The sequence below is a fragment of the Anoplopoma fimbria genome, chromosome 1, assembly GCF_027596085.1.
Source record: "Anoplopoma fimbria isolate UVic2021 breed Golden Eagle Sablefish chromosome 1, Afim_UVic_2022, whole genome shotgun sequence".
NCBI classification, from domain to species: domain Eukaryota; kingdom Metazoa; phylum Chordata; class Actinopteri; order Perciformes; family Anoplopomatidae; genus Anoplopoma; species Anoplopoma fimbria.
The window spans coordinates 20,103,842-20,130,456 of record NC_072449.1 but is presented as its reverse complement, the minus strand read 5'-3'; the positions used below and the strand labels follow the sequence as shown (position 1 = coordinate 20,130,456).

The following is a 26,615-nucleotide window of genomic DNA, read 5'->3' as shown; positions in this document are numbered from 1 at the left end:
ATGTGACCTTTGGCCTTTGCAAACAGCAGCAGGCTGGAAATGAACACATGCTTCCTGTCACCACCCTGGTCAGGAGGAAATATGGGAAATAAGAGTTTAAACGTGCTCAAACTACTCGGACCCTCTCTACACCTGCTGTATGCACCAGGATGTCAGGCACCAGCACGCTGACTGCTGTAGTACAAATGTTTCATCTTAAAAGCTTTTATATCCCAAGTGATGACAGTGATGCAGCTGATACTGGCATGTAAATTTGCTTTCTTCAGCTTTGATGCCATGACCTGACGTTAATGCCAGACTCAAATAGAATCTTTCTGGTGTCTGTCTTTGAATCTCCTGACAGCCAGTGGCTTATAGTACACACGTATGGTAATCTGGGGTTTAAGCAGTGATTGACTTGTTAATTGGCATTATAATTTCAGCAAGGCCCATAGCATACAAAATACTGTTAGAATGGCATGCTTCTTAGGAGTGGCGTCATTTATGTAAATTCTGGATTGCCACTTTAAGTATTTGTTCACAAATGCATACTTGTTTTCTGCATTTTATTTCATTACACCAGGGTAATCTCAAAAGTGAGGATGACTTCAAAGTTATGGGCATTTCTCCTGTTTTATAGGGACATCTTGTGGCCACAGCAGGTCGACAAACGTTGAAAAAAATGACATGTTTTAAATAGTGTAGAAGATTATGACAAGTGTTATGTTTCTCACTTTCTAATATCCCAATCAAGTTACTTTAAAAAATGTGGCATGAGGAATTCATTTTTTTTCATGCATCTTTTAAATATTTTTCTTGTTGCAATCAACCAGAAACTGTCCCACATATGATTCTAGACTGCCATAGATATGATGAGGAACGGAATAAGTTAATATCTGGCTTAAATGATGAAAAACGCAAACCTACACTGGGGAACATGCAAGGAAAGACACCAGGGAGGACACGAAATAATCTTATTTAAAAGTTTCAGGAGTGAAACACACTCCAGTCCAGCAGGTGGCGGTAATGCGCCTTGACGTTGGTTGCCACCCACCATTACAGCTAAAATAAAAACAGTAGAAGAAGAAGGCGGAGGAGGAGGTGTGTTTCACTCCGCTAGCGTTGCCCTCGGTAGACGGAAAACCCAAGTGTGTGTTGGTGGTCAGTAAAACAGGTACGACGTGGATTTTAAAACCACTCCGGGTGTGTCGCACAGCTTATTTCATGTACTGTTGGTGTTAAAAAGCCTGTTGCACCCGCGCTGCTCCTGACGTCTTTGAAGCTAAAGTAAAGCTAGGCTAGGCTAGGCTAGGCTAGCTGTGATGCTAACCGTCTGACGTTCACAGGCCCGCTGCACGCGCAACCAGGCCGATGAGTGTGCTATCAAAACATTAGTCTGACTTCTTAAAATGCTGAAAGCGATACGAAGGGGGCGTCAGTGTCTGAGCTAAATGAAGTTAATAATGCAGACACAGTGCTGTTGTGTAGCTAACATTAGAGACTACGGGGGTTTGCTGTGTTAGCGCTGTGGCTGCAGGTTAGCTGCTCCTCTAATGTTGATCAACTAAACACACATGTGACTAAACATAACACCCAGACACCCAGCACCATCTTACTGTGCACAGTAGCTGCAGTGAATATACAGTCACAAACGGAGGTTGTATTGAACCCCTTAAGTTGAGATTTTAATTTTAAAATATAGCAAAGCATTGGCAGTAATGTGCAAAAAAAACCTATTAGTTGTAATTTGTTTAGTTTGGTAGCTTGGACGTCACTTCCCAACTGCAACAATAACTTGTTTAGGCTGCAGTCAGGGCTAGCTTAAAGATGTTAGTACACCAAGAAGTGACTATCAATTTACTTTAAAATCAATTAGAGCATGACGTCATTAGTCAGAGCTGAGGAAGGAAAGCATACCAGTAAGTCTATGTAAATAACTTATAGGTCTCCTTTTGATATAAATACATTTATAGTAGTGTTGTCCTCAAAAAAGGGAAAATGACATGAAGTTAAAATTGTGTTTCACTGGACTATACTAGAAGTCAATGTGTAATATCACTCTCTTTCAAAATATATTTAAGTCACTGATTTCTATTGATTTGTTCACACAAAATGTGCTTTATGACCCCAGTATTAATAACGTTAGTAGACTAGACAAACTATCAATGAAAATGCTGCAGACAAATTAGTCTGACGTATTGCTTGCCTAATGTTATCTGTACTTAAGAAGTTTGAGATTCACACTTAAAACAATTAATGAGCCTCTGTGTTGTGCTCTTAGATGTATTGATTCTGGTTTATGGTTTATTATTACGTAAGGAAATGGTGTGGGAGCCAGAAGTTATGTACAGTGTTCTCAGAGCTCTATCTGTGCAGCTTGTCTCAGTCAAATATTTATTTACAGAAAAATAGTCTATTTTTGCATCGGCCTCTTTCACTCTACGCCTCTTTCAAATCCATCGTTGTTCTACATTTCCTCATCTCTTTGTGTGCTCTCTCTCTCTCTCTCTCTCTCTCTCTCCCATGTTTCTCACCCGTTTTTTCACTCTACAGCAGCCGTGCCCCGCCGCGCCCCCACCCCCAGCGGAGCCGTCATGTGGCAAGAGGCCCGCAAACATGAGCGCAAGCTCCGTGGCATGATGGTAGATTACAAACGCCGAGGAGAGCGACGGCGAGAGTACTACGAGAAAATAGTAAGAGACTTGTATCATTAATATATCTGATGGACGACTGCAGAGACACTTGAATGTGATTTCTGCCACAGTAGAGCTCTGTGGCAGGAGATCCTCCTGAACCTGATCCTCCGATTTCAGAGTGTCGTTACCTTTATTTATAAAGATGAGAACTGGAGTACAGCCCAACGTGGGACTGCCCTATCCCTGCCTTAAATATGGGGTATTGAAAATGCTATTTTAATGAGATTTAAATATGCTGTGGCTAGAGAAAAGCAACATTGAGCGACAGCTGTTAGCTGAGGGAAAGGACTTTAAATGTCTACATCACAACTACCTTTACTTGCTCTGATGAAGACATACTATCTCATCTCTCCTGATCTTGACTCAGTTGTTCTGTCTGTTGAGTCACCGGTTTGAGCTTAAAGTAGGCTGATGCGTTGGCTTAGACTCCTTCACCTCCTGCTAGCTTTCTATTTCTGCTAGTTGGTTTTGTTCTGGCTGTCTACATAGAGCCTCATTTAGACCTGAGATGACGGATGAATACAATTTACTCTCTTGCATCAGCATTTTGCACAATAAAGAAATGGCTTCACTTTACCAGGCACTGTAAACTAACACATACACAAACCTAAATGGCCCCCAGGGTTGAATAGAAGATGACATTGAGGAGTTTTATGTCTGTGCAGTATAATATATTTCACAATTTGGTAAGTTATTTTATTTAGTTAGTTGCAAGATGCCGTTTTATTGTCTTCAGACTGCCTCTCATTTTGTCTCAACAGAAAAAAGATCCAGCTCAGTTTCTCCAGGTTCATGGCCGAGCCTACAAGATCCATCTGGATCCTGCTGTGGCGATGGCTGCAGAGAGCCCCATCAACATGTGAGTACACACCACGTACACACACCACGTACACACACCACGTACACACACCACGTACACACACCACGTACACACACCACGTACACACACCACATACAGACCAGTGGACCGTTGCATAAAGCGATCCAAGAAAAGTGGGGCTTAAAGTCCAAAACCTGAATGTCTATTCAAATTCACGCAATCAGATTAATTTGTTTCAATTTTAAATATTCAAGATAATTGAGGGTGCACACTATTCTTAATCAGTCCACTTTACATGATGAGAAACACTGTGATCGGCTTATAAAAATCCAGTCAAATACATTTGTGCATTTGGGTGGGGTCAAATGACGGTTATCATGAATGATAATCAAATATTTTGATATGACCTAATTCAATCTCGGGCACAATAGAGTCAAACAGTTAGTAAGAACAAACAACCTGTATATCTAAGTTATTTGACTTGTGTGTCTTGTTTAAATAAATGAAATTGATTGGAAAGGAAAATCAACAAAAAGATATTAAGTAAAGCCATAACGTCAGCAAATGTTAATGTTTACTAACCAATCCAGTTTTAAACATTGTTTTCTATTTGTGTAGCTATTATAATTCTATTGTAGTAAATCAGACTAAGATTTATTTTGCATAAACATAAACGTTTGACATCAAATGTCGTGTTATTAAACACATGTAGGGCTATCTATAAAAATGTTCATTGTATAATTTATTATTTATTTTATATATATATTTTTATAAACTTTTTACTTTGACTGATAGCTGTTCATGAAGTTAAATAATATGGTAGCACTTCCAGCACAAGTTGCCATAGTAACTGAGCTTGAACTATGTTGAATTTGCTTTAGGGAACTGAATGAACTGAAAGTGACTCCGACTAACCAAAACATGCTTGGCTTATTTTGGCTCACTTGCTTTATGTAACATGCACACGATTCTCAGTGCTTGTGGGATTTTGCTGATCAGAATACACCTCTTTCTCTTGTTTTGTCAAAAGGATGCCATGGCAGGGAGATGCCAACAACATGATTGACAGGTTTGATGTAAGGGCTCACCTGGACTACATCCCCACCTACACACCTCCACTGCTCAGCACATCGTAAGTCTTAAAGTTACCTGACGTCACACTTAATCCAGAATCTGTCTACTGTAATTTCTTGCCTTGTGATTGTGCGGGGCATGGTGGATTATTCTGTATTGGGGCACTTGATTAAAGTAGAACACAATTCATGATTACAAAAAGTATCGTACGTTAACATAAAACACGTTTTAAAAGAGATTGCTTTCAAGTATCAAGCAGGGAGGTTTTTGTGTGTTGTTTATCTTATTTGTTCGTTCATTCTGTTTTTCATCCAGCTAGAATGTGTTTAGTTACATATAGAACTAATAAGACTAAATATATGCTTGAGTCAGATTTTAGAGTAGATGTAAAGCTGAGAACGAAAAAAATACTCTCCTTTTTGACTTAAGTGCGTAAGATGTGTAATGAAACTAATGCGACTAGCTTATAGCCTTATTGTTGATTCAAAGTTTATCAATATTGTGTTGCATTTTAAAATTGCACCAACTCCGACACTGCATATCCTTGGGTTTCCCATTAATATGCTCCTCCAAATGTGCCGTACATCGGATGAACAGTTATCGAGATATAATGCGAAGGATATAGACACACAAACAGACAGACAGAGCTTCCTTACTTTATAGTTAGATGTAAATTAATTGTATTGCGTAGTACTTAACAAACATTTGCCTTGTTTGGTCGGTAAGTTAAAACCCTCCTGTGTAGTTTGCTTTGTGAAAATCATGGTTTTATTTACATTCAACATGTCTCCGTGCATCATAAGTCTACCAAAATTTTTGAATGCATTTCCCCTCTCGTATAGCAAAAAACCCCATTTTTTTACGTTTTAACTTGTGTTGTATTTATATACCTTTTCTACCTAAAACTATCACCCAGTCTTTTTACCCCACTCTTATATTGGTGCATTATACCACCAGTGGTGATCAAAATACTGGGTGTTGTAAGTAAAAATAACTGCGTTACTAAGTAATTTAATGGGTCATTGATGAGCTTATTTTTTCAGTTTCTCCCTCTACACTGCTTCAGATTCAAATATTTCAGGCTCAGTTAGAAGCCAATAATGCTCTGAAGAAGTGGTAAACTATAAAACAACCTTTTGCTCTTTGACTCTTGCAGAACCCCAGAGCAGGAGATGGAGGAGAGAAAGTGCAATTATGAGCGATACAGAGGCTTGGTGCAGAATGACTTTGCAAACAGTGAGTATCACAAACTTCATAGCTGAGAAGTTGAATTTAATTTTACTAATACATTACATAAACATTTGGTTTCATGTTGCAACACTGTCAAGCCACTATTAATGCTTGTGTGTTTAAGGTGCCTGTAATGGTCTGTTAATTTGCCCTCAGTGGGTATGTTTCGCAGTTTTGTTGTGCTCTTAAACTCCCTGCTGTCCTACAGTCTCTGAGGAGCAGTGTTTATACCAGATCTACCTGGATGAGCTCTACGGTGGCCTGCAGAAACCAAATGAGGACGAGAAGAAAAAGTATGTCACTAAAATGTTTCCTTTATCCCCAATGTGCATTTCAGTCCATGATTCTTAAGGTTTGTAGGTTTGCATTTTTTTTTTTTTTTTTTTTTTTTTTTAAATCTGTGTTCCTGTTGTGCAGACTGGCCGAAAAGAAGGCCTCCATCGGTTACACCTATGAAGACAGCACCGTGACGGAGCCCGACCCCGAGTCAGACAAAGATGAAGAAAATTCTGAGAGTGAATCCGAAGAGGATGAAGGCATCCCAGATATTGGTGAGGAAATGGGTTTTGAAACTAATAAGACACACATCACGAATATTAATACTTAGAGTTTGGTTAGAGATAAACCAAACTGGTATGAAGAAACAGGATGCAGAGCAGAAATGTTAGTTTGAGACTCTGTCACTTTTTATCATATTCAGTCAACCTCATCTTGATTTGTTTAATTAGTCAAATTTAGTTGCCTCAAGGTCTAGGTATTTAAATCTTACCTTGTCAAAGGAAAACATAGCTATTGTAGTGTAAGTTTGGTCAATGAAAACTTTTTTAGTCTTTATTTAGTCATCAAATTATCCTGAACAATTCAATCAACCTAGTACGGCCAAAATATCACAAGCCCCGTTGTTGACATTGTTACGTTTAACCTAAGTAAGTTACTACGAGTCCTTTTGTATGTACTCATTGTGTGCAGCCGAAGTAGTCCTGACGTTTTTGAAACTACACTTTAATTTTGTTTTGTTTTTGTCAACAATATTGCTTGTTTATTACGTCACAGTAAATATTTATTGACAACTTGTCTTTGTCTTAGTCACAGGAAAAAAAGATTGTTGACGGACATATTTATTCATCGTTTTTGGTTACAAAATGAACACTCATGTGAACCAGGGTAAAACAACTACATTTTGTTTGTAATATATCAAGCAACTATTATTCAATCAAGCATGACAATTCAATATGTTCTTCTTTATTTTAAACCTACTTACATGCAGTCAACTGAGGAGCCTCTCTGTCTCTGGGTTAAATTTGCTTTGACGTGCCGCTGTGTTTAAAAAGCCATGTGTCATGTTGTGTCTGTTTGTGTGTTCTTGTGTGTGTAGATGTGGAGGTTGATGTTGATGAGTTGAACCAGGAACAGGAGTTGGACTTAAACAAAATGGCAACCCCATATGGAATGGCTGAAGGAGACTTTGTTAGGTAACCTATCGGCGATTATATCATCATGTCTCAAAGGTCAAACGCAGAGCGAAGGCTGTAATTTGCTATGATTGAGATTCTCTTGCTTTTTCATAATTCTTCAGTTTACAAAGAAAAAAGAAATTCAGTAGTGAGTGGATGTGAACTCCAAAAACAACTTATACAATTGGCATCTTTTTTGGTTGATATTAACAAATCCCTGAGAAGACCAAAACCAACAATTACTGTACCCTATTATAGTTTTTGTAGCCACAATGTCATTAAGCTCAATGAAATTGAACTACTAAATCAGTAAAAAACACAAAAGAGTCATACAGTTCCTTTTGAAGGGAAATATTATGTCATTGCAATGAACAATGGAGCCTATTCAAAGAAATTCTGTGAATGTGTTTACAGGCTCTGGCAATTAGTTTACTGTCCTGCAGACGTACTGAGCATGCTCACGGATGTGGTTTTCTGTTTGCACTGTTTTGCCAGTTTGACAAGCTGAGTGAGCAAACTTTCCATCCGAATATTTCACCCAAAATCAACTGTATGGCTCCGTTGTTGACTTTTTCATGTGTATATTTGAATAGGTTAAAAATATGAATATACAACTCAAACTTTTAAACTGTTGACATAATGATTTTTTTTATTGTGGTAACACTGTAAACATGACCTGTTGATCAGGATGTTGAGGAAAGACAAGGAGGAAGTGGAGGCCATCAAACATGCCAAGGCTCTGGAGGCGGAGAAGGCCATGTACTCTGTAAGTTAACGTCCACTAAGAAATATGAGTGTGTCATGTGATCGGTACATGAGAATCCACAAGTGACACATTTGATCATTTCAGGGCCGACGTTCTCGCAGACAAAGGAGAGAGTTCAGAGAGAAGAGACTAAAAGGTAGACAGATCAGCCCACCAAGGTAAAATTATGTTCTTTTACAAACGATTTCCTCATTCACATTAAACTTACCTCAAAACATGTTTAACTAATAACATCATTCTCGTGTATTTCAGCTATGCAAGGAGAGACAGCCCCACATACGATCCCTATAAACGGTGAGTTGACTATTTTGTCCTTTTTCGTTCTTAATTTCCTGATTTGTGGGGTCTGTATTTATATCTAAACTTTATTTTCCGATGTCTCTTGCAGGCCAGAGTCGGAGTCTAGCTCTGAGTCGCGGTCACGCTCTCGTTCTCCTGGTCCAGAGAAGATCACCTTCATCACCAGCTACGGAGGCAGCGACGATGAAGCAGTAGCCGCAGCAGCAGCCGCCGCCGCCGCAGCAGCAGCAGCCACAGCAGCAGCAACAGCAGCAGCAACAGCAGCAGCAGCAGCAGCAGCAGCAGCAGCAGCAACAACACAAACAAGCGCTCCTCACTCTGGACACGTCCCCTCCAACTTGCAGCACCCTGCAGGTCATAGCAGGGGCTCCCGGTCGGTAACTTTCCCTCTTCTTTCCATTAGTTATTTTCTCTCGTACAGTCGAATTTTTGTCTGTTGAATTGACCACAGCTGTTGAGGCAGAAAGAATACTGACGATGAAATACTGATTTTGTGGTAGGTGAGGTGGATCACAGTTTTTGTAGTAAAATTTTAGTGCAAAATGTTGCTGTTAAATAAAAAAAATGACCTATTCTGCATGTACTAACAGAAAAAGGGTGAGGTTGGATTAGTTTATGATTGTGCATGTCAGATTATGGAAACGCAATGAGTATATCATATAGTGTCTGCAATCATATACTATGCAAAGTATATAAGATTTTGATATTTGCTTATATTCAAGTCCAGCATGAGACAGTAAGATTTTATAAAAACAAGAAACCAGAAGTATTCTGAAAATAGGCTAGGTGCTGGGCTGGTGTTGTTACTAAAACCACGTGTCTCTGTTTGTCCAGGAGACGAAGGTCCTCCTCCAGTCGCTCCCCTTCCTCCTCCTCCCGCTCTTCATCTCCGTCCACCTCTCGCTCTTCCTCCCGTTCGCGCCGTACCAGACGTGGACGCGGGGGAAGGGACGGGCGGCGGTCCCGGACCCGATCACGGTCGAGACGGCGTTCCAGATCACACTCCCGGGGTAGAGGAGGGAACGGAGGGGCCGCATCCTGGAGGAGACGCGACCGGACACGATCGCGGTCCAACGACAGAGACCGAGAGCGAGAGAGGGACAGAGAAAGGGACAGAGACCGGGACAGGAGGCGATACTCAGCACGCAGACGCACAAGGTAGAACTCCCCACTGTCTCCCAACAGTGCTTTAGTTATTGTTTTGCAAACACAAATGGCAGTGACTCATGCTCTCTTTCTGTTTTCGGTCAGGTCCCGTTCCAGCTCACGGCAGGGGGGCAGTTCGAGGCGAGGGGGTCGGAACAGTGGAGGCCACCGGCGGGGAGACAGCGGGAGCCGCAGTCCCTCTCAGTCCCCCAGTCGTCTCAACACCAGCCCCTCCCCTCACAGAGGAGGAGCCCTGCCTCCTACCAACACCGTCCGTGACAAGCTAAGAAAGTAAGAAGATCACTGAAGTAAACACCAATCTACTGTAGTCCTGTGTTCCTTTGGGGGAATGTGGATGCAATTTATGAAAATCTGGGCTTTCCCTACAATTATAAGCGTTTTGAACACAGCACCTAAGCAGAATGAACAGAGAAGAACTATGCCACTATGATTAAGTTTAATTTACTTCTATCCTCTACTCTCTGTGTCAGTGTTTCCCAGAGAGCGAACTAAAATCCACACACACACACACACACACACACACACACACACACACACACACACATACACACACACATGTTGAAGAGGCCCTCTGAGACTTCTAGCGTAGTTCAGACTGCACAACTTTTGCCTGATTTTATACTTGCTGATAGCTCTTGAAGCCTCATAACAAAAGCCCCAGATCAGAGGCAAGACGGCGTTGACTTGGCCCTCGATGTTCAAAGGCTCGCCGATGCATCGCCTAGCAGGCTGAAGATCTGACCTGTCGTGGAGTGTCAGCCAATGAAAGTGCAAAAGACGTGTTGAGGGGAAACCTGGGGGAAGGGGTCTAACTGTATAGAATCACTTTCTTTAAAAAAAAATCTCATGAATTGTTACAATTTGTTTCATCCACTATATGATTAGAGATCTCTTCTAATGAGAAAATCAGAAACATTTTAATGGATAAAAACTGAATCTGGAGAAAAATGAAACCTATCTCATAGAGTTCTACAGTGTTATCGAGCCATAGGAATGATTAATGAATGCATTATCATGTTTTTAATGCCTTTTTATATTTACCTTAACATGATGAACAATCGATATCTTCATCAACCCAGCTAATTGTCCTTTTCTCCGTCCCTGTCTCCAGGCCTGATACTCCGGGTGGTAAAGAGACGGGAGCTGCCAAAGTCAGTAAGAATTTGATCTAGCTGGGTTTCTTGCTAAAGCCTACGCCTCCCTCATCCCTGACAGGCTGACATGGTTGTCCACCAGACTGGGATGTAGAAGCCATTGTTGCCCACAGAAAATAAAATGATGTGATGTTTCTTCCCCCCCCCCCACAAAGTGGACATGCACTGCAGTCAAAGCCTGTCATCTATTTTGCAATTTCCATTACAGTATTCTTTACCTTCTCAAGTGTTTGACTGAGAAGAATGTGAACACTGAAAAATGACAGACTGAATTAATGCTGCCATCTCTGCATGGAGTGAACATTTCAGCACCCTGTGAAGTCTTTAGTGTCTTGCTTTTAGTGTGGGTCGTTCATGAGAAAGTGCAGCGTTTTTGTATCTGTTTGTGGTCTCATACACGTCATTGCGTCACACATCAATGGCCCTAGGAGGAAGAAGATTCCTTCTTTTGATACTGACCATGTGTCTTGTTACAACTTGTGACTCAGTATTAGCCAAGATGTTTGGTTAATCTCTGAGGAAAAACAAGATGGGCGTGCTATGGACAGTGTTTCTGGGCTTGTTTTAACAAGCAGCAGAACTAATACTCAAACTGAAATGCTAAATGTCCCACATACAGATTGAGATCAGAGATACAATAACAGTTGGTGTTTTTTGGACATGTCTTTCATGTCTGTAGCCTAAATATGATCCACTGGGAGAAATAAATTGGCATAGATTAGTAGAAAGACCGGAAACAGAATAGCCTGGTTCTGTTCAAAGGTAACAAAATGAGCTTACCAGCACCTATTAAGCTGCAAGTGTAAAATGAAAATCACTTTTCTATGGGGGATTGTGTGCCAGACTAAATCTAGAACAAATAACACCTGTGTTAATTACAGAGTTTCTGTTTCCAGTCTTGCTAAGCGAAGATAACCGGCTACTCACGGTAGCTTCATATTTAGTGTACAGACAGTTATATCATTCTCTACATCAAACTCTAACAAGAAAGGTAATATGTGTATTTCCTAAAATGTTAGACCTTCTGTAGACTAAATAACACATTTTTGTTGTTAAAGTCTAACGTCAAGTCTTCTTGACGGTTTGCTGTCCTGAACAAGCTGCTCGCTGCATTTCCTGGCAAAGAAGAAATGTTTTTAAATATTCTCAGATAGACAAATAGAGTGGAAGTAATAATCTTCCTCTCTGCAGTGTTGTGACCTGCAGTCTTTCTTGCCTGGCCAGATTCAAACGGCCCAGCGATGGGTGTGCCAGTAACAAAATGCCACCGGCTCTTTCTGAACTTTTACGAACTCACAGAACCTGAACTTGTCCTTGTTTCACTTTTTGACACTCCTTCTGCTGACCCCTCCCCCTCCCCTTTATCTCCCTGACGGGAGTTCATACCGTAGCTATATTTAAGCGTAAAGGTTTATGTGACTGGATCCTGTTCTGCTTCTAGACTATCCTATACAGCAGCTTTGAGCTACAGCAGCAGTTTGCCTCTCTCCTCAAATGTGAGCACACACACAGAGACAGCTTGTAGGATTGTGCTTGTTGACTCATCAAACATCACACTTCATTAATTTGTTTGCGGCCTTTTTTATCTCCACAAGCTTCTTTACATAAAGGTGATAGTATCTTAAGTGTATGACAGCACGGTCTTTGATCTTCTCTCTTAAACACACACACAACCTTACGCTAACGCACACTTTTGTCATGCTCTGAAATTATGTGCTTACACAGTTGTGTCACCTGCAGCCGAAGATGACTCCTCAGGAGAAGCTGAAGCTCCGAATGCAAAAGGCGCTCAACAGGCAGTGTGAGTACAACTGAACAGGTTAAGTTAAGAAACGTGTTGAGATGTATCTGTTGGGAATTTTGTCAAATTATGCATTTAACATTTTGTTTTGTTGTTGTTTCGCCCTCATTTTAATGCGTTTTTTCCTGGCCTGCAGCCAAGGCGGATAAAAGAGCTGCCCAGGTAAAGATCCAGCAGCAGGAACACAAACGACAGGTGTGTTTTAGTGTGTGTTTCTCCAGTGTATGTACTTTAATATCAGTCAGAAACAGAGACTCTGTCATCATCAGTATCTCGCTCATTGCTGAGTGTTTATTTTACAGGAACGGGAGGGAGAGCTACGAGCCATGGCACGCAAGATACGCATGAAGTAAGAATCTGTGTATGTGTATGTGTGTGTGTCAGTGGACTGTTTGGTATTTTGTGTGTTGCAACTGTCTGACCCAGAGGCTCTGCGTCTAGGGAGCGGGAGAGACGTGAGAAAGAGAGGGATGAATGGGAAAGACAGTACGGGCGACAGAGCCACTCGCCTTCGCCTTCTCCTTCCAAATATGGTAAGACTTGAGGTTTCTGATCATAAATAGCCACATGGAACTAATATTATAATTATTAGTGTTGTGTTTATTGTGAGTGAGTGCAGTCTAGCATACTTAAAAAGGAAGTAACCAAAATGTTTTATCTGTCTGATTTGCATGGCGTCAGTTTCTGCTCTGTCAGATTTATAGACGTTAAGATGCTCTGCCATTGATTACTAATGTCTCTTTGTCCTCTGTCCCTTCAGGCCGAGAGCACAACTCGCACAGAAGGTATGTGAGAAGCCACAAGAATCTACACAGCTCTGATGGAGCAGAATGAATTCTGGGAGTCTTTTCACATTAGTGCACAAGCACTGTCTCAAAGGAGGCTCATCACACTGCCTTCACATGTAACACTAAAGCTACATGCTTTTATCTGCATTCAACTACCAAATCAGTGTGTCAAGTCTTGAGAGAGAAGTCGAGCCAGGAACAGAAATATTCCAGTAAAAAGTTGATACCTAAAGTCAAAGAATATGCCTCAAACTTTTGAAACTTTACAAAAGTTTGTTGTAAAAGGGACATATCATGCTCATATTCAGTTTTATACTTGTAGTTTAGGTCTCTACTAGAAATGTTTACATGCTTTAATGTTCAAAAAACACATTATTTCTCTTATAGTGTCCAAATATACACGTGTTCCCCCGGTCTGAAACGCTCCCTTTTAGCACATGTGACTTTAAGCCCTCCAGCGTAAAAGCCCAGTCTGCTCTGATTGGCTTGCAAGGAAAATATGGTTCACCTTTTGCAGAGGTAGTTCTCAAACTGTGGGAGGTTTATTGTAATGAGCCTGCATGGGGCAAAAGGAAGTGGAGTGAATTCTGAATGGCTGGTTCAGTCACATGTTTTCTGATCTAGGCTGCCCACAAAAAAAACTGACTGGGTTGTGTTATTTCACAATTTGTGAAGGACCAAAAGTCTTAAAGTTTTTAATGATAAGTGCCCCTTAAATCAAGACTTCTTATTCACATAAAAACATGAGTGGCCCAACGGCCTCAATATGAAGAGCTCTAATACACAGACTATCACTTAACAAGTTATTGATGTTAAATAATGCTGCTAAAGGCTTGTTTACATCAGTAATGTGTTTGTTTTTTTTAATATTCAAATATGATCAGTTAAGAAACCAAATTCTTCTTTTTGAACTGTGTATGTACACTGAAAAAGGAACTGATGAGGCTTTTAAGACATGAAAGAGACACTTACATATTTTCTTTATGATGTCGACTTGTTCTGCTTTCACATTCATACTTGTTGTGCTTTTTACTTTCAGGAGGTCACGGTCCCGGTCCCGGAGTCCACCGTACCGATACTGAGCTGAGGAAAACATGGACGCCTCATACAAACCTTCAGTACAAAACCTTGTCATTGGAGCACATACTGTCAAACAATCAGACTATTACAATATGAAGAGATGGACTGAATTTGACACAAATCGTTGCCTGAACACTATGTTCACTGATATGCGTCTACAGAATAAAGCATTTTGACTCTGATGCCTTTTTAGTTTCATTAACTACACAGTCGATCGGTTGAGCCGAGCAGAGTCTGATCTGCCCTTTTTGTTTTTGCTTCATCTTGTAAAGAGACTGCAGGTTTATTAAATGAGTTTCTGGTTTCTTCTTCTGCATGCTCCTTTTTCCTTTTTCTGCCTGACCGGTCCTTCTCTATTTTAAAGTACAAAGCAATATCTCACCTTTTACCTCACGTTCTCCTCTTACATTTCTCTAACGTTCTTTAAACACTCACACTAAAGACCATTTTAAACAACTTCCAGGAGCTGATGTACAGGATATTTATACACATCCATTGTGTATAAAACGTCTTTATTAAAGAAAATGAAGTAGATGTATGAATTTAATCTATCGTCTACTCTTTTTATACTCTGTCCTCTGCCAACCGGTCAACAGCAGCAAATAACCTTTTTTTGTTCTCAATAATGTTGAATGTCAAATACAGAACAACAAATAAACAGACTTTGAAAATGATTTGCATACATTTTTCTTTTTTCCTCTCTCTGAGAATCCTTGCTTCGTATGCAGGTTGTACCCAAATAAGTAGTGTAGTTAGATATTTTGATTATGCTCACTGAAGTTTGCCACCTCTTCCAGTTCAATTGTCATCAGCAGGTGGCGACAAATCGCAGTTTTGCAGCGGGAAATGCCTCAATGCAGCTTCTCGTTACTGCCAATCTCTTACTTCTGGGGCATTTTTCAACGTTTTTGCTGTGTGTTTCTATGGCTTTATAACACTCACAGCTGGTCTACGAGAAAAAGGAGAAACGAGTGCTCCTCTTTTTGTACTTTAATTTTTGGAGACACCTGTGGGGGAAATAAAGCAGGTAGTTCCTCTGAGCTGCCGAGGAGAAACTACATGTGGATTTCCACTATCGGATGTGAAAACCTCGTTTCAAACCGACACCAAACCCTTTTAAAGGGAAGAAACAAAACTGTAAAAAAAAAAAAGGGGGGTAAAAAAGCTTTAAAGTGATAGGCGAGCTTGTTTGCGGAGTCTGTTACCCGAGGAGGGCGGGGTCAGGGTCGTAGGAGCGGGCGGCGCCTGCAGTCGCCCATGCCCCCTTTTGCCCTCCGCTTGCTGCGGGGGAAGAAGCGTGAACTTGAACGCAGCCTTCAGAGCTCAGTGCGTGTCTAGGTCAGTCGCATCAGTTCGTCCCCGCAGCCCGGTTTTCGGTCAAACTTTTATCGAAGGAGACGGATTTCTTTTGGTTTTTTTGGAGGGTGTTTTGTTGTTTGGGACCCAGAGAAGGTGCCAAACGCTCGACGCGATGTCCAGGCGCAAAGTTGGAAGCAGACCGCAGCACCTGAGTGCAATCCAAGGTGAGCAGCGCTGAGTGGGCACGTTGAAGCCGTGTGGACGCGGATGTGATCTTGTGTTTTTTTTTTTTTTTTTTTTGGGGGGGGCTGAAATCAGAATTAAGTTCATGTCACGGTTTTGTTTTAATTGTCAGTTTGCGTGCATGTGTTTGGATCTGCGCTGCCACCAGTTATCAAATGATATTGATGTTATTCTTTTGATTTACACGCACGTAAATGCGCGCGTCTCTGAAAGATTTACACTATCTTTGTGTAAACAGAGACTTCAATCATGCCATTGTGGAAGTGTTTTTTTTTTTTTTTATCTCTTTATGAATATGTATTTAAAGAAGGGTTCATATTCCTGCCATGTTTGTGTGCACTGTTGTTGCAGTCGTGCTCATAGAGGAAGGACCGGTTTTATTGGCACGCTGTGTTCAGAGGCTACAGGTCCGAACACGATGATTAATGAATCCACGTTAGACCTCCATCAAGTTTCTCGGTCGGTTTCTGGCTCGTCTTGGGGCAGTTTGACTCATCGCCTGTTTAAGAGACTGGCTCCATCCTTCTTGTCTTTATTATATATATATATATTTTTTTTTATATATAAAATGGACAATTAAATAATGTTCTGAATAACACTGTGGACGCGATCCCATTCAGACTCACTATTTGATCCCATTCAGACTGTTCAAACATAAAGACAACAGTGCTGCTCACAAAGGAGCGTGTGATGTTTGGAGGGAAATAAGAGAGAAACTTGAACACCATTTGTTTTTTACAGTTCTCTACTGGAGACCAGTGGTGCGTGTCTGGTGTGACCACAGGTCCTGACTCAACTCTGTCTCTCTGTGTGTGTGTGTGTGTGTGTGTGTGTGTGTGTGTGTGTGTGTGTGTGTGTGTGTGTGTGTGTGTGTGTGTGTGTGTGTGTGTGTGTGTGTGTGTGTGTGTGTGTGTGTGTGTGTGTGCGTGTGTAGAGAGACCGCGCCTTGCAAGTCTGCACAAACAGCGCAGCCCTGAAACAGGAAAGGTGACATTTTTGAGTAACAACTGGCGAGATCCGACTCCAGACTGTACTGTCTGTACCTGTCCTGTATGTTAGCCGGGGCAGGTGATCCAGTCAAGGCATCAAGGTGTGCCCATGACCGCGTTGAGCAATACTGACCCCCCTCCTCCTCCTCCTCCTCCTCTTACCTGGCCTGAGCTGGAAGCCTTTCTTGAGAAATACCCAGAGTTTACTCAGACTCTAGGTTTGTTTGAAGCTGTGTCCAATGCTTGCACCTGTCTGCAGCATTTCAAAGTACTTCCTGCTAACCACATACGGTTTGACAGGTTGTTGATTTTGAATCAGATGAGCTGTCCTGTACATATTTGTGAGCACAAAAAAACCATACGGACTGTTCTTATCTCAAACACCTTCAGTCATTTTTTTTTTTTGTACTGCAATCCACTTCCTGTTGAGAAACTCCGGCTGCTGGCTTTTGATGGGGCACGTTGTAATTGTAAGTAAAAAAAGTGAAATCTTAGGGTCGTAATGTTTCCTTTTTTTAAAATCAGTAACTTAACTTTTCATCACATAGAAATTGTCACCTTAATCAGAGGCTGAGGTGGACAATTTTCTCTGCAGAGGCCTCAGTCAGAGAGCGGATCTGTTTTTTTGGGTTGGTTAAAGGAAGTGGTCAGTGTTGGCTGAGCAGATTGGCCCCGTTGCTTTAGAGCTTACAACTGAAACTTGCACTTTCGATCACCACGCCTGCTTTGTTGTTTCACTGAGGTCTAACAGCACTTTGGCCCCTTTGGGTTGTTAACTCGTAAGAACATGGTAAAAAAAAAAGAAAAGAAAGAAAAGTGGAAATCCAAATTAACTGGGACTCTTGTTGTAGGAAGCGTGGGTCAGCATATGTTGGGGTTGACTGTAGATTCAACTTTTTTTTGTAGAAAAAGTGGGATGTTAAGATCAAGGCTTAGTATTGATTTCTCTCTCTGTATTTAGGAGGTACGGCTAAAAAAAGTGATAAGTGATAACTCTTTTTGACTGCTATAAAAATGCTTGAGAGAGACCACTCTACTATGGACCTGTTTTATACACACTGCCCACTATTTATGCTCCATTCGAAAGATGATTACAACCATCAGCTGTGGAGAAACAAGGGTGTAAAAATACTGGATTAAATGAGATTGTCTCAATGAATCTACAGATTATTTTCCTTATAAAGTCCTTTGTTGTATGAATTGTCATTAGTGGGGAAAAATGCCTGTCGAGTCCAAGGTGATGTCTTCAAATGTCTTGTTTTGTCTGACCAACAGGAAAACTCACTTTACTTTCATAGGAGACTAAGAAAACCAGATAATATTCACATTTTAAAGCTGGAACCTTGATGAAAAATGACTTAATTAATATTATGTCTATTGACAAATCGCTTGTGGTTGCAGCATTGTTAAAAATATTCTCCTTTATTTCTATTTTCAATTCTTAGGGCTAATTGGTTAAAATCCCTGTGCAATTTCTCCGTGTGTGTTAATCATTTTCTCTGTTAAATGTTAAAAGTAAGTAAAAAATAAATAAATAATTCTCTGTTGGTAATTCAACTTTTCCTCTTCCCTCTGCTTCCTCTCATGTTCGTCAGATGACACTGACATGGCCAATGGCCCCACTTCGTCAGACAACCGGCCTCCTCCCCCTGCTCCACAGGTCCGAGCTCCTGGCGAGGGACGCGACCTCTTGACCTGCGGCCAGTGCAGCCGGGCCTTCCCCCTGGCCCACATCCTGGCGTTCATCCAGCACAAACAGGGGGCTGCCGCTCCCGGAACCAAGCCCCGAACGCCAACGCCACGCCCCCTCGCCTGCCAACCGGGCGCAGCAGCATGTCGCCGACGCCGAGCTCGGGCCGGCCTTCATCGAGCTGAGGAGAGGGGGCAGGGCCTGGGGGAGGAGCCCGGTGTGAAGGTGAAGGCGGAGCACGGCAAAGCAGGTGAGTGCTCCGAGAGGAAAAAAGAAATAGAAGGCAGGTTGCTAATTATTGACTCTGTTTTTTGTTTTGTTAAATTTTTCTTTTCAACCGCCCTCCTCTTCATTTAACAACTGTTCATCCCCCTCCCTCCCTCCCTCCCTCCTGAGTCCAGCTCATTAGCTAGCCGTTGCCATTAGCAGACTTGCGTGAGTTAGTGACGCACAGGCTAATTGTGTGGAAAGGATAGGCGTCAGGAGCGTTCAGAGGGCACCGAGGGTCCCCGAGGGCTCCGCGCTGAGCACCTGAGCTCCTTCTCATCTCCCTGACTGTCAGTCTCTGAGGTGGAATGGCCAGGTAAACATGTTTCTGCATCTCTGTCCTCAACTACGCCCTGGACAACAGAGACGGAAACCAAATCCTCCTAACACCAGCACAGCAGCTTGTTTTATCGTTTTAAAGACCATCCTTGTTGTAATGGAGAAGCGTTTGTTGGTTGTAGTCGTTCACCCACAGTATGACATGGTCAGAGGAGTGAATGTGAAGCTCTCCTCGCTGTCATGACACTGTAATGGAGGACGTTGCATCATGTGCAGCTTCTCCTGCCATCTCCCTCTGTTCTGCCCTGGGCCGAGCCACCTGAGCTCCTGGGAATCTGCTCCTTCCTCCTCCGTTTTCTTCATCTCATGCATCTCTTTCTCCTTCTTCTCTCTCTTGTTGTCACATTTTGCGTCTCTTAAGCCGTCCATCTCTTCTCATTCCATGTGTCTGACATTAAAAAGAGATTTTTCCTAAAGGTCTTTTTTCTTCACGCCTTTTATATGCACCTGTTTTCTTTTAGAAAAGAAAAGTGCAGACACCGTGATGGTCATGCCAAATATGATATGTCACGGTGGAAGTCAATCAACAATTCATGAATTCTCATTACAATTCGGGGGTTTTTTCTCGAAAATTTCACGTCCAGTGGCTAACAATGTGTGTGAGATGGAGAAGAGTTATTGCATTTCTCCTGCAAAGGTCAGATATATTTGAAGGTCACGCTGTATCCGAGGTGAAAAAGGGGAGTATGCAGCAGGATGTTGTAAATGATTGCAGATGGACAGGGCATCTTGCTGCACACTCATAGTAGGTATGAGTGCCCCTTTCACACATTTTGAAACCCTCGCTGTCATTTGCACACACGTTAGCAGTTCCTTCCTTTGTGCAACGCTCAGGGGACTGGTGCACGCACCATTTCCGTCTGTCCACAATTTCTTTTGTTTTTCTATTTCAGTCAGTTTCTTTTCATCTCTCACTCTGTCTCGCACTTACCGTTGGAGAACACACAAATTTGGTAATTTGTACCCGCAGGATTATACAACAAACCTAGCATGTGTGCAAGGCGACAGGGAAAGAGCATGACAGCTTGTGAACACAAGTGGATAAGTTTCGATTAAAGTTTTATAAGCAAATGTAGCTTGCATTTGTTTGGAGTTGGTCATTGCGATTTTACACAGCTTTTAGCATTTTTATCTCCAAGGATTACATAATTTGTGACATGGAGTTTGAGTTGAATGCTGAAGTAGCAAAGGGACAGTTTTATTTGGACATCCTGCAGCCTTGTAATATGTCTTGTTGTTTCATGGGAGGGAAACTGAGCATCTGAAGCTTCTGAGATGACTGAAAGTGAAACAGCCGTTATCCCACAACAGAAAGGTCCTCCATCTATTTTCTGTATTCAAGAGAGAAGCTGCGAGGACCGAGGAGAAAAGAGAGTGGGATGGATTACCGGAGAGCCGCATGCATCTGTCTCATTCCTTTTTATTTATTCTCCTTGTTTGTTTTTTTCGCTCATCTCCAACATCCCCCCCCCCCCCCCCACTCCTCATTTCTTCCCCCCATCTTCAACACACTTTCGCTTTGCCCTCTTTCAATTTCTCGCCCCCCTCTCCTCCTCCTCCTCCTCCTCTCTTTTCTCCTCCCTCTGCCTCCCAAGGGAGAAGAGATTCTGCCTGCTGCTCGTTAGTGCTCCCAGCCAATCTGCATTTTTAATTAGTAGTTATTGCTTCTGCTTAATATTCAAGTGCTACCCCGGGCCAAATGGGAATCCTTACAAAAAAAAAAAAAAAAAAAAGAGAAAGCGAGGGGAGAGAGGGAAGGAAAGAGAAACCGGCTGGGTATTGTGTTTCACTCAGGACCCCGAGACAAAAGCCCCCCCTCCCCTCAGGGATAGATTTGGAGGGGTTTGGGGGTGGAGGTAGAGGGGTGAGGAGAGCTGGGGTTGGAGGATGGGTCTCAAGTACAATCCAGAGGGGTGACATATTTTCGTGGTGTCTCTTGGCCCCCCGTACTACATTATAATCTTTTTATCTCATTTTCTTTTTATCTCCTGAGCCCTGACCTACCTTTCTCTCTCTCTCTCTCTCTCTCTCTCTCGCTCTCTCTTTCTCACTCTTCACCCTATTTTTAAAAGAAGTATCTCAACTTCTCCTGGGTTTCTCCTCAGGCTAGGTTAAAGGACATGAACACCACAGCTCCTCTCGTCTCCAGACAGAGGGAGGGGGGGAGAGGGGGGGGAAAGAGAAAGAAACAGTTGCTCTCTTTTTCATCTTCACTCTCCTCCCCCCCTCCAGTAAAATACAGAAGGATTTGACTTGAGGAAACATGAAAGAGGCTTATACCAGAGTCTGCTTTGAACCTCTCCAAAAAAGAAAGGGAAAAAAAGAACTGTTTTCCCCCTCAATTTGGGGATCTTCTCTCCAATTTTGATTTATGCAGAAAGGCCTCATTTGTCAAGCAGGCTGAGTCAGTGCCTGATTTGCATAAAGCGTTCATTTTCTACGTTCTGCTAATTAGCAATTTGCAGCTTAATTGGAGAGTGGCTCTCAGTTAGGAGACAAAGCTATCCACATATAAAAATATCTCCAGATGTACTTTGCAACACGACTGCATATCTGTTGGTCTTTCTGCTTCTGCAGCCCCATTTCTCTATTCTGCTTTGGGTCACACTTTTCCCTTATTTTGACATAACTTCTTCATCACCTGACCCTCCTCCTCATCTTCTTTTGATTTGAGTCCATATCAGTCTATCTGTGCTTTTCTTCTGGTAGATGTGGCTTTTATCATGCTGATACTCGTATTCCTGTTCAAGTTTTATAACTTTATAGCGTCTTTTAAGTCATTGTTTGTTTGGATTTTTTGACACATTACTGTACCCTCATTGCATATTTTCGGCTGTAAGAAGGCAGCTGCTCTAAAAACACACTTTACACTACCAGTCAGCAACAAACAGACTGCTGAGCTGGTAGGTAGCTAACTTTGAGAAGCTATAGGAACTAGTAGAGCATTTAGTAGCTAAAGATCCAGATCTTTTCCAGAGTTGGTAGTGACCAAAATGGAGCTAAAAGAGAGTTAACTGTTAGACTTGCACTCAAACACAACACCAATATCAAATTGGTGTTGCTTTGCATCTGCTGGATGTGTAAAAAGGCAAATGTTCGCCATATCATCTAAAATAATATTCTTCTGCCACCTAAAGTGGCCTAACAAAAAAAATCAGTTGTTGTATGTTTAATCTCTGAGTATACCTCATTGGTTCTCTCCTAGTGGAAGTCAAGACATTTCAAAAGACAAGACATTTTTTTTATACACATACTAACTAGCATTAATCTAAATAACTAACTCAGTTTTGTCCTTCTTTGTTTTCCAGTGACTGAGGAGCCCTCTTACTTCACCTGCCAGCAGTGTGAAGGCCTGTTTCCATCTGCATGGGCGCTCTTACAGCACGCTCAGCACACACACTCCTTCAGCATCTACCAAGAGGACGAGGAGGAAGATACAGACATGAGAGGAGGAAGAAGAGGAGGACTGCAAGAGCACAAGCCTGCTACAGCCACTCTGGACCCTCGCCACCTGAGCCAAGCCCTCGCCTCTGCCTTTAAGCCGTCCCCCCTGCGCCTCAGTCGCTCCCGTCAGACACACACAACCTCCACATCCTCCTCCTCCAGTAACATGCAAGCTCTGAACTTTTCAGTGCGACTCAGGGAGCTCGCCGAGGGGAATTATAACAACACGGGTAGCTCCCCCAGAGGCCTGGTACTGTCTCCGTCCTCTTCTCCGCCAGCAGCTTCTCCCTTTCCTCAGACCAGCGCCCTCCAGTCTGACTTCCACTGCGAGCTGTGTGACCAGAACTTCCAGTCCATGCACGCCCTGTCCACCCACCGCCGGACACACTCCTGCAACAGGCCCTATCACTGCGGAGTGTGCGGGCAGGCCTTCGCCCAGAGTGGTCAGCTGGCCCGGCACATAAGGAACCATCACAGGGAGGCTGGGGGTGGAGGAAGTGGGTATGAGTCGGTGGATATGGTCGTGATGGAGGAGGATGTAGGGAGGCATGGGATGAGAGGCAGGTTTCAAATGCAGCCAGCTGGTATCATCATGGGAAAGGGAATGGCCGGCGCAGAAGTGAGAGCCCAGGGTCCCTCCGAGTTGGACCTGACGCTGCCCAAACTCCCGTCCATGGCTTCAGGCCTGATGCTGCTGACCTCACAGGTCAGACCGCCAGACAGGGAGCTGCTGAGGCTGTACCAGCGCCAGAGAGAGGGGGAGAGGGAGGGGAGGAGGATGCAGAGGGGCAGAGGGAGCCTCAGCACACATCACCCTGCGCCAGCCCCTCCGAAGGCTCGCTGGAGAGCGGAGAGACAGGGGGCAGCGGGGAGAGCGGCATCGCTAGTGGCAACTGCACGCCCAAGCGGCCGGAGATGGGCGACAGAGTGCAAAGAGTCGGAGAGTGGGAGAACGAGAGAGGGGAGATCATAGAGAGGGAGACGGAGTGGACCTCGGCCAAAGTCAGCGAGGTTGTGCAGGAGTGGCAGAGGGAGAATGAGCGGAGGACTGTAGTGGGAAGTGTCAGCAGCGGAGGAAACAACAACAGTGCTACTGTCGGTTCAGCTGGTAAGAAGAAGAAAGACGAGGCCTGCGAGTACTGCGGTAAACAGTTCAGAAACAGCAGCAACCTGACTGTACACCGCCGCAGCCACACAGGTGAACGGCCATACCGTTGCGGCCTCTGCAACTACGCCTGCGCTCAGAGCTCAAAATTAACGCGCCACATGAAGACACACGGCGCGCAGGGAGCCAAGGCTTCCTTTCTGTGTCAGCTGTGCTCGGTACCCTTCACCGTTTACGCAACTCTGGAAAAACACCTGAAGAAGGTCCACGGCCTGAGCCACGCCAGCGTGGGGGCGTACGCACAGGCCAGTGCTGCAGACACTCTGGCTGCCATAAAAGCTGAAGGAGAAGTGGTGGTGGTGAAAATGGAGGAGGATGAAGCCAGTTTGGATCAGATAGAAATGGAGAGAAAAATTCTGAGTGATGTGGTGAAAAGCATGGAGGTGGAAGAGGGACAAGACCATGCAGAGTATGTGGAGAATGGTCCGGCCATAGTGGATGATCTCCCACCTGAGAGCAACACAGAGTTGAACTTAGCTTTGACTTCTGTGCCATGAAAGCTCTTCTCATTCACTTATTGACATTAAAATAGCTCTGTATAGGATTTAAATCGCCCATTCAAATAAAAATTATTTGTCCCATCATAGAACAGAAAGTCGAGATGAACTGGAATCTAGTTTAAAGAAGCAGCAGCACACCCGTCCCCTCTACCAGCGCCGAGGCACACAGCACCCACGTTGTTCATGACTGTATGCAAAGCTGCTGGTTGAAACTTAAGTGCCTACAGTTCTTTAGACCACAGAGCAGAAAACAAGGCCATGACATTCAGTAGGGAGATTACCAGAGCTCTTGAACAGGAAGTGAACCGCCACAGTCCACACAGACACAGGAAACTGATCACCATGTTGCAGTGCAGGATGCAAAAGACTAGCGATTAATCTCTCTGACTGCCGACTGGACAGGTGGAGACAGATATTAACTGTCAGATAATATAGTAAAGGGGATTCTATTGAATTAAAAAGTCTAGCAATAGAACTATGTTAATATATCTTCAGCATCAGCAGACAGAGAAAGGTCATATTGTGTGTTTTCTTGCTGTTGCTGGTTTTCTTTTGAGAACACCTTTTAAAGACTAGAAATGTTTGAACAGACACAAGGGTGAAATGAATCCAAACACTGTCCGCCTGCAGTTTCTCAGACTCCTCTTTTTAAAGGCGCTCGGTTGTCACAACACTTGTCACTTATGTAATGTTTACAGGGCTCCAGGAGCCTGGCAAGGTTGTGCTCCTGACTCTGTGACAGTATGTATGGATGATTTTCTGTTTTGCTAATTTTATAAATGTGAATAAGGAGACTTTAAAGTCTCATCTACTGATGTTTATTTTCTTCATGATTCGTTTCTATGCATAAAAAAAAAACTGCAATTTTACCTACATGTGAAACGGGTGTGTATTATTTTTCTGTACTTGTATCTGTTATTGTGATGGTGATTTCTCTCTTTCATTGTTTACATTCGTAAAGTGCCGGACTGTTTGAAGCTTGTGCATGTTCTGCAGCAATTAGAAACTGTTCTTTTTTTTTTTTTTTTTTTTTTTTTTAGTTGCCTGTGTTTGAATTATTCCTAATTTATAGATGCTGCATGTTGGGAATTGTGTAACTGCTGAACTACAGGGTTGAGAGGTGCTGGAGTAGCTAGTTGATTGGTGGAGTTTTACGGGAAGCACTTGGGTGAGTTTGCGTGAATGTCTGTGTTTGTTTGTGTGTAAATATTGGGGGGGGGGGGGGGGGGGTGCGCTCAGGTGACACTTCTACTAGAACCCTCTGTCCTGTGATCTTGTGTCCAGAGCTTGACTCTGCAGGTAATAATCACCGTGTCATGCTCTGGCAGGTGTGTCACCAACAAGCATTTAAGAAACACTTAGAGTTAAGGGAGAGGAACCTGCGCATTTAACAAAAAAAAAAAAAAACAGGTTTGTGACTACTGTGATGACGTTGCGTGATCCTATCTGATTTGTGTTTATGTCAGGGAAACTCTCTTGTATGTGTTGTGTAATGAATGATCGTGAACGAGTGCAGTGTAACTGTTCAGGGATAATATTTTGTACATAGATTGACATTCTTGCTGTTGCTATGCTTATTATTGTTATTATTATTATTATTATTAATATCAACTGCCTCCACTTTCCCTAGCATCGTCTCCTTTCCGCTGAACCCCGGCTATTGTGAAGCTCTGCTGTCTTTGTAAACTTGACACCATTTTGTAACTCACCTTCTCATGAGGAGCCTCAATAAAGAATTGAGGTGAAATATATTGTATTGTGGAGTCTTTTCTGCTTGTGGTTGCTTTTCCAAACCTATCTTTTTTCCCCCCCCCCCCCTTTCTTCTTCTGTTACCCAGAACATAGCGTTTGAAACTATTTTTAAGTATCTTTTCTCACCAGGATGTTGTCTTAGTCAGAGTGGGTCGTTCCTCTGAGGACCACAGCCAGCGCTGACTTATTAATTTTTAATGTGAGTGTTTGGATTAGGGACCCTCACTCCTTGTTTACATCCTTGTGATGTTACTGGCTTTGTCTAGAAACGCTGTAATGTAATTCCAGAGGTGTGTGTGTGTGTGTGTGTGTGTGTGTGTGTGTGTGTGTGTGTGTGTGTGTGTGTGTGTGTGTGTGTGTGTGTGTGTGTGTGTGTGTGTGTGTGTGTGTGTGTGTGTGTGTGTGTGTGTGTGTGTGTGTGTGTGTGTGTGTGTGTGTGTGTGTGTGTGTGCTGTTTGCTGTTTATGTTTGTGTGTAGATACATTTGAGTTGGTGTCAGTCCATCTGCAGTTTGTGAGATGGGTGCAGCGAGCTGTGATGGGACACGGGCGACAAGGGTTTCTCAGGATACAACACTGAGGAGGGGCAGTTTGGTTATTGTTTGTGGGCATGTTAGGA

General features: G+C 42.9%; 2 protein-coding genes across 6 annotated transcripts; both read left to right on the top strand.

Moving 5' to 3' along the window:
• The first annotated feature begins 1,069 nt into the window (after window positions 1-1,069).
• On the top strand, window positions 1,070-14,983 carry clasrp (CLK4-associating serine/arginine rich protein). 5 transcript variants are annotated; one of them, XM_054598273.1, is made up of 21 exons: window positions 1,070-1,153; window positions 2,533-2,672; window positions 3,437-3,534; window positions 4,526-4,627; window positions 5,726-5,805; window positions 6,008-6,092; window positions 6,217-6,350; window positions 7,175-7,271; window positions 7,941-8,019; window positions 8,104-8,177; window positions 8,272-8,313; window positions 8,408-8,692; window positions 9,154-9,477; window positions 9,571-9,756; window positions 10,598-10,637; window positions 12,381-12,441; window positions 12,578-12,636; window positions 12,744-12,790; window positions 12,883-12,974; window positions 13,202-13,226; window positions 14,269-14,983. In XM_054598273.1, the coding sequence occupies exons 2-21, from the start codon at window positions 2,574-2,576 to the stop codon at window positions 14,309-14,311; spliced, it is 2,052 nt and encodes a 683-aa protein (XP_054454248.1). In that variant the 5' UTR covers window positions 1,070-1,153; window positions 2,533-2,573; the 3' UTR covers window positions 14,312-14,983. The 5 variants fall into 5 exon arrangements, with proteins under 5 accessions (XP_054454248.1, XP_054454247.1, XP_054454251.1 ...); XM_054598272.1 differs by having other exon boundaries at window positions 12,366-12,441; XM_054598276.1 differs by lacking the exon at window positions 14,269-14,983 and having other exon boundaries at window positions 13,202-14,256.
• A 588-nt stretch (window positions 14,984-15,571) lies between these two features.
• On the top strand, window positions 15,572-25,463 carry znf296 (zinc finger protein 296). The gene is given in 4 exon segments (XM_054598392.1): window positions 15,572-15,832; window positions 18,436-18,780; window positions 22,445-23,547; window positions 23,550-25,463. Coding segments are annotated over 4 exon segments (2,193 nt in total). The 5' UTR covers window positions 15,572-15,780; the 3' UTR covers window positions 24,243-25,463.
• The last annotated feature ends 1,152 nt before the right edge of the window (window positions 25,464-26,615 follow it).